At 40.9% G+C, this 15,320-nt stretch overlaps 1 protein-coding gene across 1 annotated transcript in view; it reads left to right on the forward strand.

Moving 5' to 3' along the window:
* Positions 1 to 15,320, forward strand: part of LOC134357361 (collagen alpha-1(XIX) chain) — a 372,824-nt gene that overhangs the window by 268,113 nt on the left and 89,391 nt on the right. Inside the window, exons 36-40 of the mRNA XM_063068836.1 lie at positions 3,698 to 3,739; positions 5,424 to 5,540; positions 6,370 to 6,423; positions 8,347 to 8,400; positions 14,526 to 14,579. Coding sequence (XP_062924906.1) covers positions 3,698 to 3,739; positions 5,424 to 5,540; positions 6,370 to 6,423; positions 8,347 to 8,400; positions 14,526 to 14,579 — 321 coding nt within the window. The remainder of the gene's footprint in view (positions 1 to 3,697; positions 3,740 to 5,423; positions 5,541 to 6,369; positions 6,424 to 8,346; positions 8,401 to 14,525; positions 14,580 to 15,320) is intronic.

Raw genomic sequence — 15,320 nt, forward strand, 5'->3', positions numbered from 1 at the left:
TCAGTCGCTAGGTATACATGGAGAGGTGGTAAATTGGATTGGACATTGGCTCGATGGAAGAAGCCAGAGAGTGGTGGTAGAAAATTGCTTCTCTGAGTGGAGGCCTGTGACTAGTGGTGTGCCACAGGGATCAGTGCTGGGTCCATTGTTATTTGTCATCTATATCAATGATCTGGATGATAATGTGGTAAATTGGATCAGCAAGTTTGCTGATGATACAAAGATTGGAGGTGTAGTAGACAGTGAAGAAGGTTTTCAGAGCCTGCAGAGGGACTTGGACCAGCTGGAAAAATGGGCTGAAAAATGGCAGATGGAGTTTAATACTGACAAGTGTGAGGTATTGCACGTTGGAAGGACAAACCAACGTAGAACATACAGGGTTAATGGTAAGGCACTGAGGAGTGCAGTGGAACAGAGGGATCTGGGAATACAGATACAAAATTTCCTAAAAGTGTCATCACAGGTAGATAGGGTCGTAAAGAGAGCTTTTGGTTCATTGGCCTTTATTAATCGAAGAGCTGGAATGTTATGATGAGGTTGTGTAAGGCATTGGTGAGGCCGAATCTGGAGTATTGTGTTCAGTTTTGGTCACCAAATACAGGAAGGATATAAATAAGGTTGAAAGAGTGCAGAGAAGGTTTACAAGGATGTTGCCGGGACTTGAGAAACTCAGTTACAGAGAAAGGTTGAATAGGTTAGGGCTTTATTCCCTGGAGCGTAGAAGAATGAGGGGAGATTTGATAGAGGTATATAAAATTATGATGGGTATAGATAGAGTGAATGCAAGCAGGCTTTTTCCACTGAGGCAAGGGGAGAAAAATACCAGAGGACATGGGTTAAGGGTGAGGGGGGAAAAGTTTAAAGGGAACATTAAGGGGGGGCTTCTTCACACAGAGAGTGGTGAGAGTATGGAATGAGCTGACAGACAAGGTGGTAAATGCGGGTTCTTTTTTAACATTTAAGAATAAATTGGACAGATACATGGATGGGAGGTGTATGGAGGGATATGGTCCGTGTGCAGGTCAGTGGGACTAGGCAGAAAATGGTTCGGCACAGCCAAGAAGGGCCAAAGGGCCTGTTTCTGTGCTGTAGTTTCTATGGTTCTATGGTTCTAGGTGGTTTTCAATGTCAGAGCAGAAAGTACCATTTTTTATAATTTGCTGTATTCTGATAACAATTGAATTGGATTATGATTTATATGCTGCTTTGCATGCCCTTCAGACATCCTGAAACACTTGAGAATACTTTTGAAGCATAGTTGATTTTACAGGTAGACAGATATGCAGCATATATCACCCTAATCAGTAGGCTGTCATGTAAACTATTGCCAAGGTACAGTACCTTAAATTATACTGAATGATGTAACACATTGAATTTGTTTTGCTACAGTTGAAGAGAAGCATTAAGTTAAGGTATGCACAGCTACCTAGCTTTATCCTATGCATAAGACCATAAGATATAGAAGCAGAATTAGGCCATTTTGCCCATCAAGTTTGCTCCACTATTTCATCATAGCTGATCCAATTTTCCTCTCTGCCCTAATCTCCTGCCCTCTTCCTGTATCCCTTCATGTCCTGACCAATCCAAGTATCTATCAACCTCTGCCTTGAATATACTGTACATAAAGAATTGGCCTCCACAGCTGCCTGTGGCAAAGAATTCCACAGATTCACGACTCTCTGGCTAAATAAATTCCTCCTCATCCCCGTTCTAAAAGGATGCTGTTCTATTCTGAGGCTGTGTTCTCTGGTGTTAGACTCTCCCACCATAGGAAACATCCTCTCCACATCCACTTTATCGAGGCCTTTCACCATTCAATAGGTTTCAATGAGGTCACCCCTCATTCTTCTGAATCCAAGTGAATACAGGCCCAGAGCCATCAAACGCTCTTCATATGAACAGTAACAAACTATGGGTACGAGTTATAAATAAATATGATAAAAAACCAACAATCAATCTTAAAGTATATTTGACAGTATTCATATCCAAAAGATTATCTGTTTAAAACCATCTACACAATCTGCTGCTTTCATTCTGAAACAATCTTTACCACAAAGCCATATTTCCAACTTAAGTGCTTAAAACAGGAATGGGTAATGGACCAGATAATCTATTATTTTTATGTTGTTGATCAACGAAAATATATTGGTAAGAATGTCCAGGGGAGCTTCCCTATTCTTCCTTGAAGAACATAAGCCTGCTATGTTTACCACAGAGAGCTGAGGGAACCCCAGCGTAACATTTCATCAGAAAAGTAGCACTTATCAGAGAGCAGCACTCCTGACTGCATTTTCTGTGCTTGAGTCTCCGGAATAGAGTTTGAACTCACAAACTGAGCCACAAGTGAACAGAATGGTAACAAATTTCCAGGAGGCTCAGATTAATCAGGGACAATTCAGTGAAGTGTGAAGTTATATGAGGATAGCAGCTTCGCTATGCTCTGTATGGATTCAAATAAGGCTTTTTACAAAGTTCAATCTGCTAGATGGGACAGTAAAGTAAAAGTCATATGTTCCAAAGGAAATTGGCAAGCTGAATCCTAAATTAAGTCTTGAGGAAAAAGCTGTGGTATTTTAATAACTAGAGATTTTATATACTAGGACTGCACTTTGCTCACTATTTGAGCCCTTGCTTTCCATGATAAATATAAATGATTGGGACATAAAAATAAGGACCACAATTTCAAGGTTTACAGCAAGAAGGAAAGTTTTAGTCTATTAGAAAGTATCAACAGGCCTAGTTACAAAGTTGAGACAATCTGGCAATGCTGGAAATCCGTAACATGCACACAGAAAATGCTGGAGGAACCCAGCAGGCCAGGCAGCATCTATGGAAAAGAATACAGCTGATGTTTTGGGCTGAGACCCTTCAGCAGGACTTGGTTAGATGGGCAGAAAAATGGCAAAAGAAATTCAATCTGGAGAAATGTGAAGTAATTATTCGGGGAAGACAAACAAGGCCAGGAAACAGTAAATGGTTGGATACGGTAAAGTGCAACAGAACAGAGGGATTTTGGAGTGCAGCCCATAAAACACTGAATAAGTTAAAGTACTTAACAAGTGTCTGCCCAGGTGTAGAGCTGGGAGGTCACATTTAAACTGTTCCATAAAATCATTAGTTCTATCACTTCTGGTTACCACATCACAAGAATGATGGCAGTAGAGAATGTTTTGAGTGAGTTATGAAGAGAGGCTTCAATTTGTTTTCTTTGAAACAAAAAACTAAGATTTAATTAAGTTATATACAATTACAAAATGCTTGAACAAGGTGAACTGGATCTATTTTCCTTTTCAAAGAAGCCAGTAAGTAAGGGATGTGGATGTAAGGTGGAAGGATTACTGTGTGAATGAGAAAGGATTTTTGAATTCAAACAATGGTGGAAATTTGAAAGTCAGCTTCTGAAAGTGTGAAAGATGCAAAAGCTGTTGACAGCTTTTTTTAAAAAGTACATACAATAGATGAAAATATAAAGTGTTAGGGATTGAAAGCTGGTAAGGATTGATTAGCCTTAGTTGTTCTTTAGTTGATATGACCACCCTTTTTCTGCTCTGTAAATTTCCATGGTTTAAAGTTTTTACACTGTAGAATTACTAAAAAAATTACACATTTTCCAATTTTCTGTGCAGCACAGACCAGATAATCAATCTGTCATTTGTGTTTTATTCTTACTGTTTTGTATGGTTCTGTTTCATTTCAGTCTGCACTGCCTCTGATGGGAGACATTGGCGCTTTACTGAAGGTAAGTGTGCAGTTTGACTATCAATTGCATTGCCTAAAAGGTGTGTGTGGGCGGGGGGGAGGGGTCCGTTAACTATCCATGACAATCTGATGCAGCATTAGGATGATATTAGTAGGTTGATGTTACTAAAATTGTTCAATTACATGATTGACAGCTAGTTAACAAAATATATGTGTTTAAACTTTTCTCATATTTAATCTGTAATCCTGGAATTTATGTTTCTGGCCCTAGCTATCACAAGTGCACTATCATAGCTGCTGGGTTATATGCTAATTGTTAAATATTTGGTGAATTTTTTTGTTTTCGTTACGGCATTGTGTTATCGAGTCATAGAATCATACAGTATGGAAACTTTCAGCCTGACTGGTAAATGCTGATCAGTCATTAACCCCATCTTCCAGGTCTTCAGCCTTTTATGCTCAAGTGTTTCAAGCGTTCATTTAGACATTTCTTAAATGGTGTGTAGTGTTTCAGAAATCTACTACGAGTTTCTTTAGGTAGAAATGTGCATGGTGATATCCACAGTGAAGTAATAAAAGCCCATTGCAGAAAAGAGTGATGCAAATACGTTTCCAAGGCATCAAGAAAGGCAGGAGCAAAATAAGCAGGGGAAATATGAAACGAGAAGCCCATGAAGGCTTGAAGCTATGAGATTACACTCATGGTTCAGTATCCTACGATGCTATAGTATAGGATAAAGGGAAAACCACAAGGTCCAATTTCTCGTTCGAGTCGTACAGCATAGAAGCAGACTCTTTGGCCCAGCTGGTCAATGCTGACCAAGATTTCCACCTAAGATAGACCCATTTGCCTGCATTTGCTCCATGTTCCGTCTATACCTTTCCTATCCATGTTGCTATCCAAGCAGATTTCTCCATCCCACAATTATGATCAGTATTCCTTTTTCATGCTGTGACTAAAATGGGACAAATTTGATCCAGCACTTTAAGTAGCGGATGGATAAAATTGCTTATGAGCAGTTTTGGGTCCCTTATCAAAGGAAGGATGTGCTGGCCCTGGAGAGGGTCCAGAGTACATTTACAGGAACCATCCCAGAGACGGAAGACTTAGCATACTGTATGAGGAGTATTTGATATCTCTGGGCCTGTACTCAATGGATCTCATAAAGATAAGGGGTTATTTCATTGGAATCCGTCAGATATTGAACGATGACGATAAAGTGTTCATGGAGAGGGTGTTTCCATTAGTAAAACAGTCTAGGATCTGAGGACAGCCTCAGAATAAAAGAACGTCCCTTTAAAACAGAGATGGGAAGTAATTTCTTCATCTAGATTGTGGTGATTTTTTTAAATTCATTGCTGCAGTGGGCAATTGAGTTCAAGTCGCTGGGTGTACTTGAGGCAGAGTTTGATGGGAAAGGGGGGGTTAAAGGTTACGGGGAGCCGCAGGAGAATAAGATTAAAAGAAAATCAGCCATAATTGAATGGCAACGCAGAAATGATGGGCCAAATGGCATAATTCTGGTCCTATATATTATGGTCTGACCAAAAATCCAAGCTGAACATAACGCAGAGAAGTATTACCATGCTACACTACAGATTATTCGGTTTGAGCACTTACCTTAGTGTGAGTAACATTGTGACAAGATATTGCTACAACAGAACCCTTGCTTTGCATCATCTCACACAGTCTCACTGACCTTACTTCCTTGTTTCATGGACAGAATGCGTGCAGCAGCTGCCTGGCTGGTGGTCACGGGGGCTATTCAGGATTACCTGGAATGAAAGGCGACCGAGGTGTGCCCGGGATACCTGGGACTGATGGACTTGATGGCAGGCAGGTAAAAGAGCAAAGGAAGACTAATGCAGAGCTTAGTGTTGTTGCTTCACCTGCCAGAGGTATAATTATGACAACTGAAGCAATTGTCCATGAAACCTATGTAAAGCTTTTAATGGAGTGGTTGCTGTTAATTTGTATAATTGTCCAGGATGATAGGAAAGCAGGAGTAAGCCAGGTAATTAGAGGTTGGTGAGTAAGTCAGAAATGATAAGGAAATTTAAAAAGAAGTTGTCTGAGATTAATTTTTACTTGCAGTGACAGGGATTGATCATAGAGTCAGCATGGTTTTATTAAAATGAGATTTTAATCTGTAGGGTTCCTCCCACATCTTGAAAGGTCTGAAGATTTTATAACCAGTGTAAATTGCTTCTAATGTGTAAGTGAGTAGTAGAAGGTAGGAAAGAGAATGTGGGGGGAATAAAAATGTGCAGGTGATTAATGGTTGGAATAGACAACCATTAATATTTGAGTGTTGTTCAGAAAAATGCAAAAGCATTCACACTTCTCTCATGGACTAATGAATGAGCAAGTGAACAAGTAAACACTTCAAGTCATTTTCCAAACAAAAACAAGAATTCTGAATTTGAGCTGAATTCTGAACTAAGTGGTTCTTTTCTTCTCATGGGATTTTATTTGGCTTTACACTGGGTAAAAATGGCAAAATTCAGGGATCTTCCAATCCCAAAAGGGCTCATATGGCAAGGGGACAAGCCAGAGATCATTGCACCATTCCTCAGAACTGCATTCCCTTTCAGTTCAGGGATCCAAAAATCCATCCCATTGTCTCCAATAGTATTTTGATGTTTAAATCCTGCATTATTTTCATACAGGGTGACCCAGGACCAAGAGGCCCACCTGGAGTTCCTGGACTGGATGGGCAAAAGGTGGGTATGACAATCTCCTCTTGACATTGATAACTAACAGGAAAAAAAGAACAGGACAATGCAGAGAAGATAATGAACATCATAAACATTAGTTATAGTGCATTTCAGTTGCACATATCCTATACAGTTTACAAGGAGTTATTGGTTAAAATTTGGTATTCAGCCACATTTTAAGACAAGTGGTCAAATGCTTGGCCAAAGAGATAGCCCTTAAAGTGGAAAATAGTGAAAGTGATATTGACACAAAGGCACTTAGGGATGAAGTTACAGATCTTAGATTTGAGGCAGTTAAATGCACAGCTGCCAGGGACAAGGTAATTAAAACCTAAAAGGCCAGAAATGCTGGAGTGCATAGCTGATTACAATTGGACTATGAGAAAACAGTTGGAGCTACTTGATAACATCCAATTAATTAAACAATCTTTTATCTCACATGCTGGGATGATACGTTAAAAAATTTGGGCTCTTGGACAGCAAGCCAGCTGTTTGTATTGGTGACAAAGTGGAATCACTCCTACCATTTCAGATTCCATAAAATAATCAAATATCTTTGGTTGAGGCTGTTTAATTTTGTCAACCACAGATGTGGATGGAGGCTATCTAGTCTGGCTCTAAGTGAGGACCAAACTACATTCACAGTTTGAATTACATTGTTACATTAAAACAGGCTTTTCCCCCACTGGCACACAATATAGATGCCAATGACAATTACCTTTAAAACTATGTCTGTGTGTATTGACATTTTTTTAAAAATACTTATCACAAGACCTGACAGGAAATAAGCAGATGAGGAACTACATTCCAAAAATTGATTATCGCTATAAAACACACTATGGATTTCTCACAAATGTATTCAAACAAGAATCAATTATTTCATTTGGACACTTGCAGTTACTGTATATTTGGGTAGATTAGAACTCACACCCAATAATAGTCCTACTGAGTAAAGCACTGACTTTTTAAACTGGCTACGTGACTGGAAGCTGGGCTTAGAATATTGCCACCAGCAAGTAACAGAAACAGGACTGTGTGCTGTTGTGCATAGTGCATTTCCAAACCCACCCAAGCTTCCTGTTTCTTTCTTGGGTGAGCTGCTGTAAAGTCAGAGGTGAGTGTGTTTGTTGTGAAGTCAAGAGGTGGTGCACCACAAAGTCAAGCTGAACTGAGAAAGAATGTGATGGAGAGTAGTGTCTAGTGGTGAGGGCTGGAGGGAAGATGGAAGAACTGTTGCTGTGTATTCCTGAGAGAGAAGAAGTGAAGGGCAATGTTGCTCTTGAGGAATGATTGAAACACTCATCATGCTAGATTCAGTTCTTAGGGGTGAGACTCCTGGATGAGTCACTCCCTTCCTCAGACACTTGATAGTTTGCCATTCTCTTATCACTGGCTGGGAATACAATTCCCTCTTCACTGTGATCTCTTCCGGTGCAACCTCAAAAAACATGGTGATGAGCAAATGCATGCGTCTAACAACGGTTTATATTCATATTTTGCCTCCACTGTTGTTTAATGTCCCAGTGTGCTATAATCAAACAGAATCTGAAAAGCAGAAGCACTGCACTCGAGCCAGTTAATATTTCTCTGAATAACATGCTGGAGAATGTGCACAACAAGTGAATGAACCAGGTATGAAGCTACCCCAGCCTTGAATCAAGCTTTGGAGGTCAGATATTCCAAATCATTTCTCTGGGTGCATCAAATGAAAAGGTTCACCATTGAGAATTAGATAACATAAAATACTGACCTATTTTACAAACCAGTCCAGTAGCTGTAATTCACTATTGGGTCCCAATACATTGCTTGTGAGACTTTCATCAAATAGGTAATTCTGACCGACACAATCTTGACAGCTCCAAAAGAAGCTTGATGCCACTAGAAATGCTGAAGTTGGATTCATTTCTAAACTTATTTCTGTTTTTAAAGGGAAGTAAAGGTGAGCGTGGATTACCTGGACCTATTGGAGAGAAAGGGGATGAGGTGAGTGTCTCCTGACTCCAAAGCTGGATGATAGAGCACAGTTCTTTCACAAAATATGGACGTCACTGGCAAGACTTTAATTTATTTCATTAATGAGCCTGGAGTCAGATACAGGCCATACTGTGTAAGAAAGACAGAATCCCTAAAGCGCAAGCAATTAAGTTGAAGACTGGCTTTATTAAATGTGCTTTATTTGGCACATGAGCATTGAAGAATTGAAACATACAGTGAAATGTGTCATTTGCATCAAGGACCAACACACTCTGAGGGTTGTTCTGGGAAGCTCGCAAGTGTCACCATGCTTCTAGCGCAAACATAGCATACCGACAACTTACTAACCCATATGTCTTTGGAACGTGAGAAGAAACCAGAGCACCCAGAAGAAGCCCATGCAGTTATGGGAGAATGTACAGACTCATTACAGATAGCCATAGGAATTAAACTCTAATCAGTGATTGCTGATCAATCTTGACCTAGAGTTGCGATGTCAATCTGATATATTGATTGTCAGTGCTAGCTTTATTTTCCTCAAGTAGTTATTTAGTTAACTGGATTAAATTTCACAGCTACAGTAGTGGGATTTGAACTCTCGTTTTTGGATTATCATTCCAGACCAATTGGATCACTGAACCATTAGAGCCTTCTGGATCTGAGTCAAGTAACCCAATTCCCACGCTGCCATACCTATTCCTGCTAATTTTCCGATGGCAGACGATACATACAGATATTTGTGAGAGTGAAATAACATTCATTCCCAGTATGGACAAAGCAGAATACTTATAATAAAGTAATGAGAATTGGTTATTGCAGACTTCCAATAAACAGTAATAATCAAGAAGCTGTTGTTGAGTGCCATTGAGTCATCGTTGACTCATGGTGACCCCATGGATAGTACAGTTGTCCATAGGATTTTCGTGGCAAGGTACGGAAGTAGATTGCTAGGCCTTCCTTTGCCACAGATACTGCTGTTGCCCATGTTGGGACCTGGCCAAACTCGAACTCACAGTCCAGTGCTAATGCCACGACACCACTGGTTGGCCCAATCAATAGGTAACACACACAAAATGCTGGAGGAACTCAGCAGGCCAGGCAGCATTTATGGAAAAGAGTACAGTCGATGTTTCAGGACAAAAGCCTTCAGCAGGACTGGAGAAAAAACGATGAGGAGTAGATTTAAAAGGTGGGGGGAGGGGAGGTAGAAACACAAGGTGATAGGTGAAACTGGGAGGGGGAGGGATGAAGTAAAGAGCTGGGAAGTTTATGATGAAAGAGATACAGAGCTGGAGAAGGGGGAATCTAATAGGAGAGGGAGAGAGCCATGGAAGGACAAAAAAGAAGGAGCACCAGAGAAAGGTAATGGGCTGGCAATGAGATCAGGGGATAGGGAATGGTGAAGGGGGCGGCAAGGTGTGAGCATTATGAGAAGTCTGAGAAATCGATGTTCATGCCACCAGGTTGGAGGCTACCCAGACGGAATGTAAGATATTGTTCCTCCAACCTGAGTGTGACTTCATTGCAACAGGAGAGGAGGTCATGGATAGAGATCGGAATGGGAATGGGAAGTGGGTTGGCAACTGGGAGATCCCGCTTCTTCTGGCGGCGGAGCGTGGGTGCTCGGCGAAGCGGTCTCCCAACCTGCGTCGAGTCTCACCGTTATACGGGAGGCACTGGAAACAGTATATGACCCCAACAGACTCACAGGTGAAGTGTCGCCTCACCAGGAAGAACTGTTTGCAGCCTTAAATGGTAGCAAAGGAGGTGTATCACTTGCAGGGATAAGTGCCAGGAGGGAGATCACCGGGGAGGGACAAATGGACAAGGGAGTCACATCGGGAGTGATCCCTGCAGAAAGCAGGGGGGAGGGAAAGATGTGGTGGGATCCCATTGGGGAACTCAGCAGGTCAGACAGCATCTTTGGAAAGGATATTTATTCCTTTCCATAGATGTTGCCTGACCTGCTGAGTTCCTACAGCATATTGTATTTGTTAAAAATCAGACTAGTGTTCTGAGTTGTGTATATTTTAATGCAAGAAATATTGTAGGAAAGACAGATGAGCTTAGGGCATGGATCATCAGGTACAATAATGACATTGTAAAAGGAACAGATGGGATAGAGTTTGTCACATATGTTCAGGAAAGTTTTGTTAATCAGTACATAGAAGTCCCAATGAGAGAGTGTGCAATATTTGCTCTGCTATTTGGAAATGAGCCAGGGCATACAACAGAAGTTTGTGTAGGGGAAGACTTTGCATCTAGTGATCTTTATGTCATTAGTTTGAAGGTAATTATGGAAAAGGATATGTCTGGTCCTCAGGCTGAGATTCTAAGTTAGCGAAAGGCCAGTTTTGATGGTATCACTGAGGATCTGGCAAATGTGAATTGAGACGGTCTGTTTTCTGGCAAGGATGTACTTGGTAAGTGGGAGGCCTTCAGAAGTGAAATATTGAGAATACAGAGTTTATATGTTCTTGTTAGAATAAATGGCAAGGTTTAGGGAACTTTAGTTTTGAAGAGATATTGAGGCCCTAGTTAAGAAGAAGGAAGTACATATCAGGTTTGGGCTGGCAGGAAAAAATGAGGTACTGAAGAAGTGTAAGAAATATAAGAGAACGCTGAAGAAGGCAATCAAGAGGGCATGAGGTTTCGCGAACAAACAAGGTGAAGGAGAATCCCAAGGTGGATTGCAAAGAACAAAATTGGTCCTCTGGAAGATTGGAGTAGTAATGTATGTGTGGAGCCAAAAGAGATGGGGAAGATCGTAAATGATTTTTTCACATCTGTATTTATTCAGGAGTTGGCCATAGAGTCTATAGAAGTGAAGGAAAATAGCAGTGATGTCATCAACCATGTACAGATTTTAGAGGAGGAGGTATTTGCTGCCTTGAGGCAAATTAGGATCGATAAATCCCCAGGGCCTGACCAGGTGTTCCCTTGAACCATGTGGGAGGCTAGTGCAGACATTGCAGGGGTCTTAGCAGGGATATTTAAAATGTCCTTAGCCACAGGTTAGGATTGGAGAATAGCTAATGTTGTTCCACTCTTTAAGAAAAGCTTTAAAAATAAGATGGGAAATTATAGGCTGGTGAGTCTGACATCAGGAGTGCATAAGTTATTGGAAGGTATTCAAAGGGACTGGATATATAAATATTTGGATAGACAAGGACTGATTAGTGATAGTCAACATGGGTTTGTGTGTGGTAGGTCGTGTCTAATCAAACTTATAGAGTTTTTCAAGGAAGTTACCAGGTTAGTTAATGAAGGCAAGGCAGTGGATGGTGTCTCCATAGACTTTAGCAAAACATTTGACAAGGTCCTGCATGGGAGGTTGGTCAAGAAGATTGAGTTGCTTAGCATTTAGAATGAGGTAGTAAATTGGATTCGGCATTGGCTTTGCTGGAGAAGCCAGAGAGTGGTAGTAGAGTTGCCTCTCTGACTGGAGGCCTGTGACAATTGGTGTGCACAGGAATTGGTGTTGGGTCCATTGTTGTTTGTCATCTATATTGACAGTCTGGATGATAATGTGGTAAACTGGACCAGCAAATTTGCAGATGATACCATGACTGGTGGTGTAATAGACAGCGAGAAAAACTATCAAAGCGAGCAACGGGATCTGAACCAGCTGGAAAAAATGGTCTGAAAAATGGCTGATGGAATTTAATGCAGACAAGTGTGAGGTGTTACACATTGGGAGGACAAACCAGGGTAGAACTCACACAGTAAGCAGTAGGGAATTGAGGGGTGCGGTAGAACAGAGGGATTTGGGAATACAGATCCATATTTCCTTAAAAGTATTGTGATAAGTATATAGGCTCATAAATGAGCTTTGGCACATTGGCATTCATAAATCAAAGTATGAAGTACAGGAATTGGGATGCTATGTTGATGTTGTATAAGACATTAATGAGGTCTAATCTGTGTGCAGTTCTGGTCACCTACCTACAGAAAAGATATTAATAAGGTTGAAAGAATGCAGAGAAAATTTGCAAGGATGTTGCCAGGACATGTGAACCTGAGTTAGAGGGAAAGATTGAATAGGTTAGGATTTTATTCCCTAGAGTGTAGAAGAATGAGGGGAAATTTAATAGAGGTATACAAAATTATGAGGGATCTAGATAAGGTAAATGCAAGCAGGCATTTTCCACTAAGATTGATTGAGTCTACAACTAGAGGTCATGGATTAAGGGTGAAAGGTGAACTGTTTAGGGGAACATGAGGGGGAGCTTTTTCACTCAGAATGGTGAGAGTGTGGAACGTACTGCTCGTGGAAGCAGTGGATTTGGGTTTGATTCCAACATTTAAGACAAATTTGGATAGGTACATTTGGATAGGTTGAGTGAACTCGGCCTTTTCTCCTTGGAGCGGCGGAGGATGAGAGGTGACCTGATAGAGGTGTATAGGATGATGAGAGGCATTAATCATGTGGATAATCAGAGGCTTTTTCCCAGGGCTGACATGGCTAACACGAGAGTGCACAGTTTTAAGGTGCTTGGAAGTAGGTACAGAGGAGATGTCTGGGGTAAGTTTTTTTACGCAGAGAGTGGTGAGTGCATGGAATGGGCTGCCAGTGACGTTGGTGGAGGCGGATACAATAGGATCTTTCAAGAGACTCCTGGATAGGTACATGGAGCTTAGAAAAAAAAGAGGGCTATGGGTAACCCTAGGTAATTTCTAAAGTAAGTACATGTCCGGCACGGCATTGTGGGCCAAAGGGCCTGTATTGTGCTGTAGGCTTTCTGTGTTTTATGTTCTATATTCTGCAGGGGTATGGTCTGGGTGCTGGTCGATTGGACTGGGCTGATTAATATTTGGCATAGACTATATGGGCGAAAAGTTCTGTTTCTATGCTGTGGTTTTCTATGACTATGAATCACCAGCATTATGCATCTCATGTATATAAGATGAACTCCCCTTTATATTGCCAGCAACACAATGAGAGTCCTTCTTTTAATTTTGTTAATCTGAGGGATTTATTGGTGGCCTTTAATTTCAGTTTCACGCGTAAAGAGAAAGAAAAGTCTCAGGGAAAGAGAAGCTTTAATACAAGCATACAAGCAGTGTAATTTCAAAAATACTCATAGTCAGCCAAAGAAAACAGCTGTCTACAAATGGAATAAAATGCTACATTTATGTTTAACTTACAATTTGACTTAAATGAACAAAAAATCTTAAAAGGCAAAGAGAGACTTACTGCTCATTGTACGGTATCTGAAGTTTTCCTCCTGGATCCCCATGGCCTAACATTCGATGTGTAGTGGAGCTCTGACAAGTCCAGTGCTGACAGTGACTTGCAAATTAATGTAATTACCTGATACTCTCTCAGATACCACCAGCCTCTTCAACCTGATAGATATTTCCATCCTTTCCCAACTCATTGATATGGCTCTTCCTCATTTTCACTACCTGCCATCAAAACTTTACTCTACAAGCCTGCCCAGTGGCTTCTCTTTTGGCAATCTCTGGCATGCAACTCCTGTCCAAATCTGTTTACCAGACCCCTGACCCAATGGCTTTCCTCCCAATTTCAGATTGACTCCTTCTTCAATCTCTATTTCTTCTGTAACAACTTAGCTCCCTCCCTTTCCACCATAGCCTATTCCTCACCCCATCAGACTCTGGCACCCTCGCTTTGCATCACCACTCAACCCCCAACCTTCCCATCACAACTTGATACCCATCTTTCCCCTCAGCTCAGCTCCACCCTTCTCATCTTGCTCCAACCCACATTCCACAACTTGGCTCCTACCCATACTATAACAACACAAATCTGTCATGGTTCAAGCCCCATGCCCCTACCCTTCCCTTCCCATTTTAATATGCAGACGAGAAAATCTGCAAATTCTGAAAATCTGAGCAACACACACAAAATGCTGGAGGAACTCAGCAGGCCCAAAACATCAACTATACTTTTTCCATAGCTGTTGCCTGGCCTGCTGAGTTTCTGCAGCATTTTGTGTATTTTGCTTGGATTTCCAGCATCTCCAGATTTTCTCTTGTTTGTTCATTTTAATGTGCATTTGTTTTTTGCAAGAATCCAAACCCAATGTGTTTCAGTGACTTGTTATTATTTGAACTGGATGCTTCATACTTCATACTGATATAATGTATATGTTGTTTCTGATTCTCAGGCACAGCCGGGTTTACCGGGTTTCCCTGGACCCAAAGGAGCTGTGGGACCTGCGGTAAGTGATAACAAATTGACAGAAGTACTCTTGTGTCTCCGATGCCTCGTTTAGCTTCAGTACTTTCCTACTAGTTTTATCCCTCTCTGCCCAAAAGAAATAATATAGTGGACCCTTAATATACACATTCAGCTGATCTTGTTATATCCTTTCAGGACTAGTAGAAGCACCCACAAGTATATAAAATTGATTCCAAGATAATTCTAAGGTTGCCACTTCGAGTGCAGCTCAAAGCTCCATTCCAAATGACTGCTTCCCACTCACTGAACAAAGATCAACATTTTGATACGAGCCATCATTCCCTTCCAAAGATATGGGCTTGTATTGCTTGTTTTATTCCCACGTTTAACAGTTATATTTGAGTCACATAATCATACAGAACAGAAACAGGCCCTTCAGCCCACTAAACCCATACTAACCATTGAATACCTGTCTTAACTATTCCCAGTACTTGATCCATAGTTTTACATGTGCAGGTAAATTAAGCACTCAGCTGGATACCTTTTAAATGTTCTGAAAGTACTTGTCTCCACCAGTGCCATGCAGATTCCAGTCATCGTTTGGGTTAAAAATATCTTCCTCAGATCTTCAATTCTGGACTGATCCAAATTTTGCCACCTGAAATACCCATATAAGATTATCGCTCTGAGATCTCCCTCGATATATCCTTCTAGACTTTGTTAAAAATTGAAACTGAATCAGTCAAACTTACTGCATATTGAGTTCACTACTCTTTCAATT

This window comes from Mobula hypostoma, chromosome 2 (genome assembly GCF_963921235.1).
Source record: "Mobula hypostoma chromosome 2, sMobHyp1.1, whole genome shotgun sequence".
Taxonomy (NCBI): Eukaryota; Metazoa; Chordata; class Chondrichthyes; order Myliobatiformes; family Myliobatidae; genus Mobula; species Mobula hypostoma.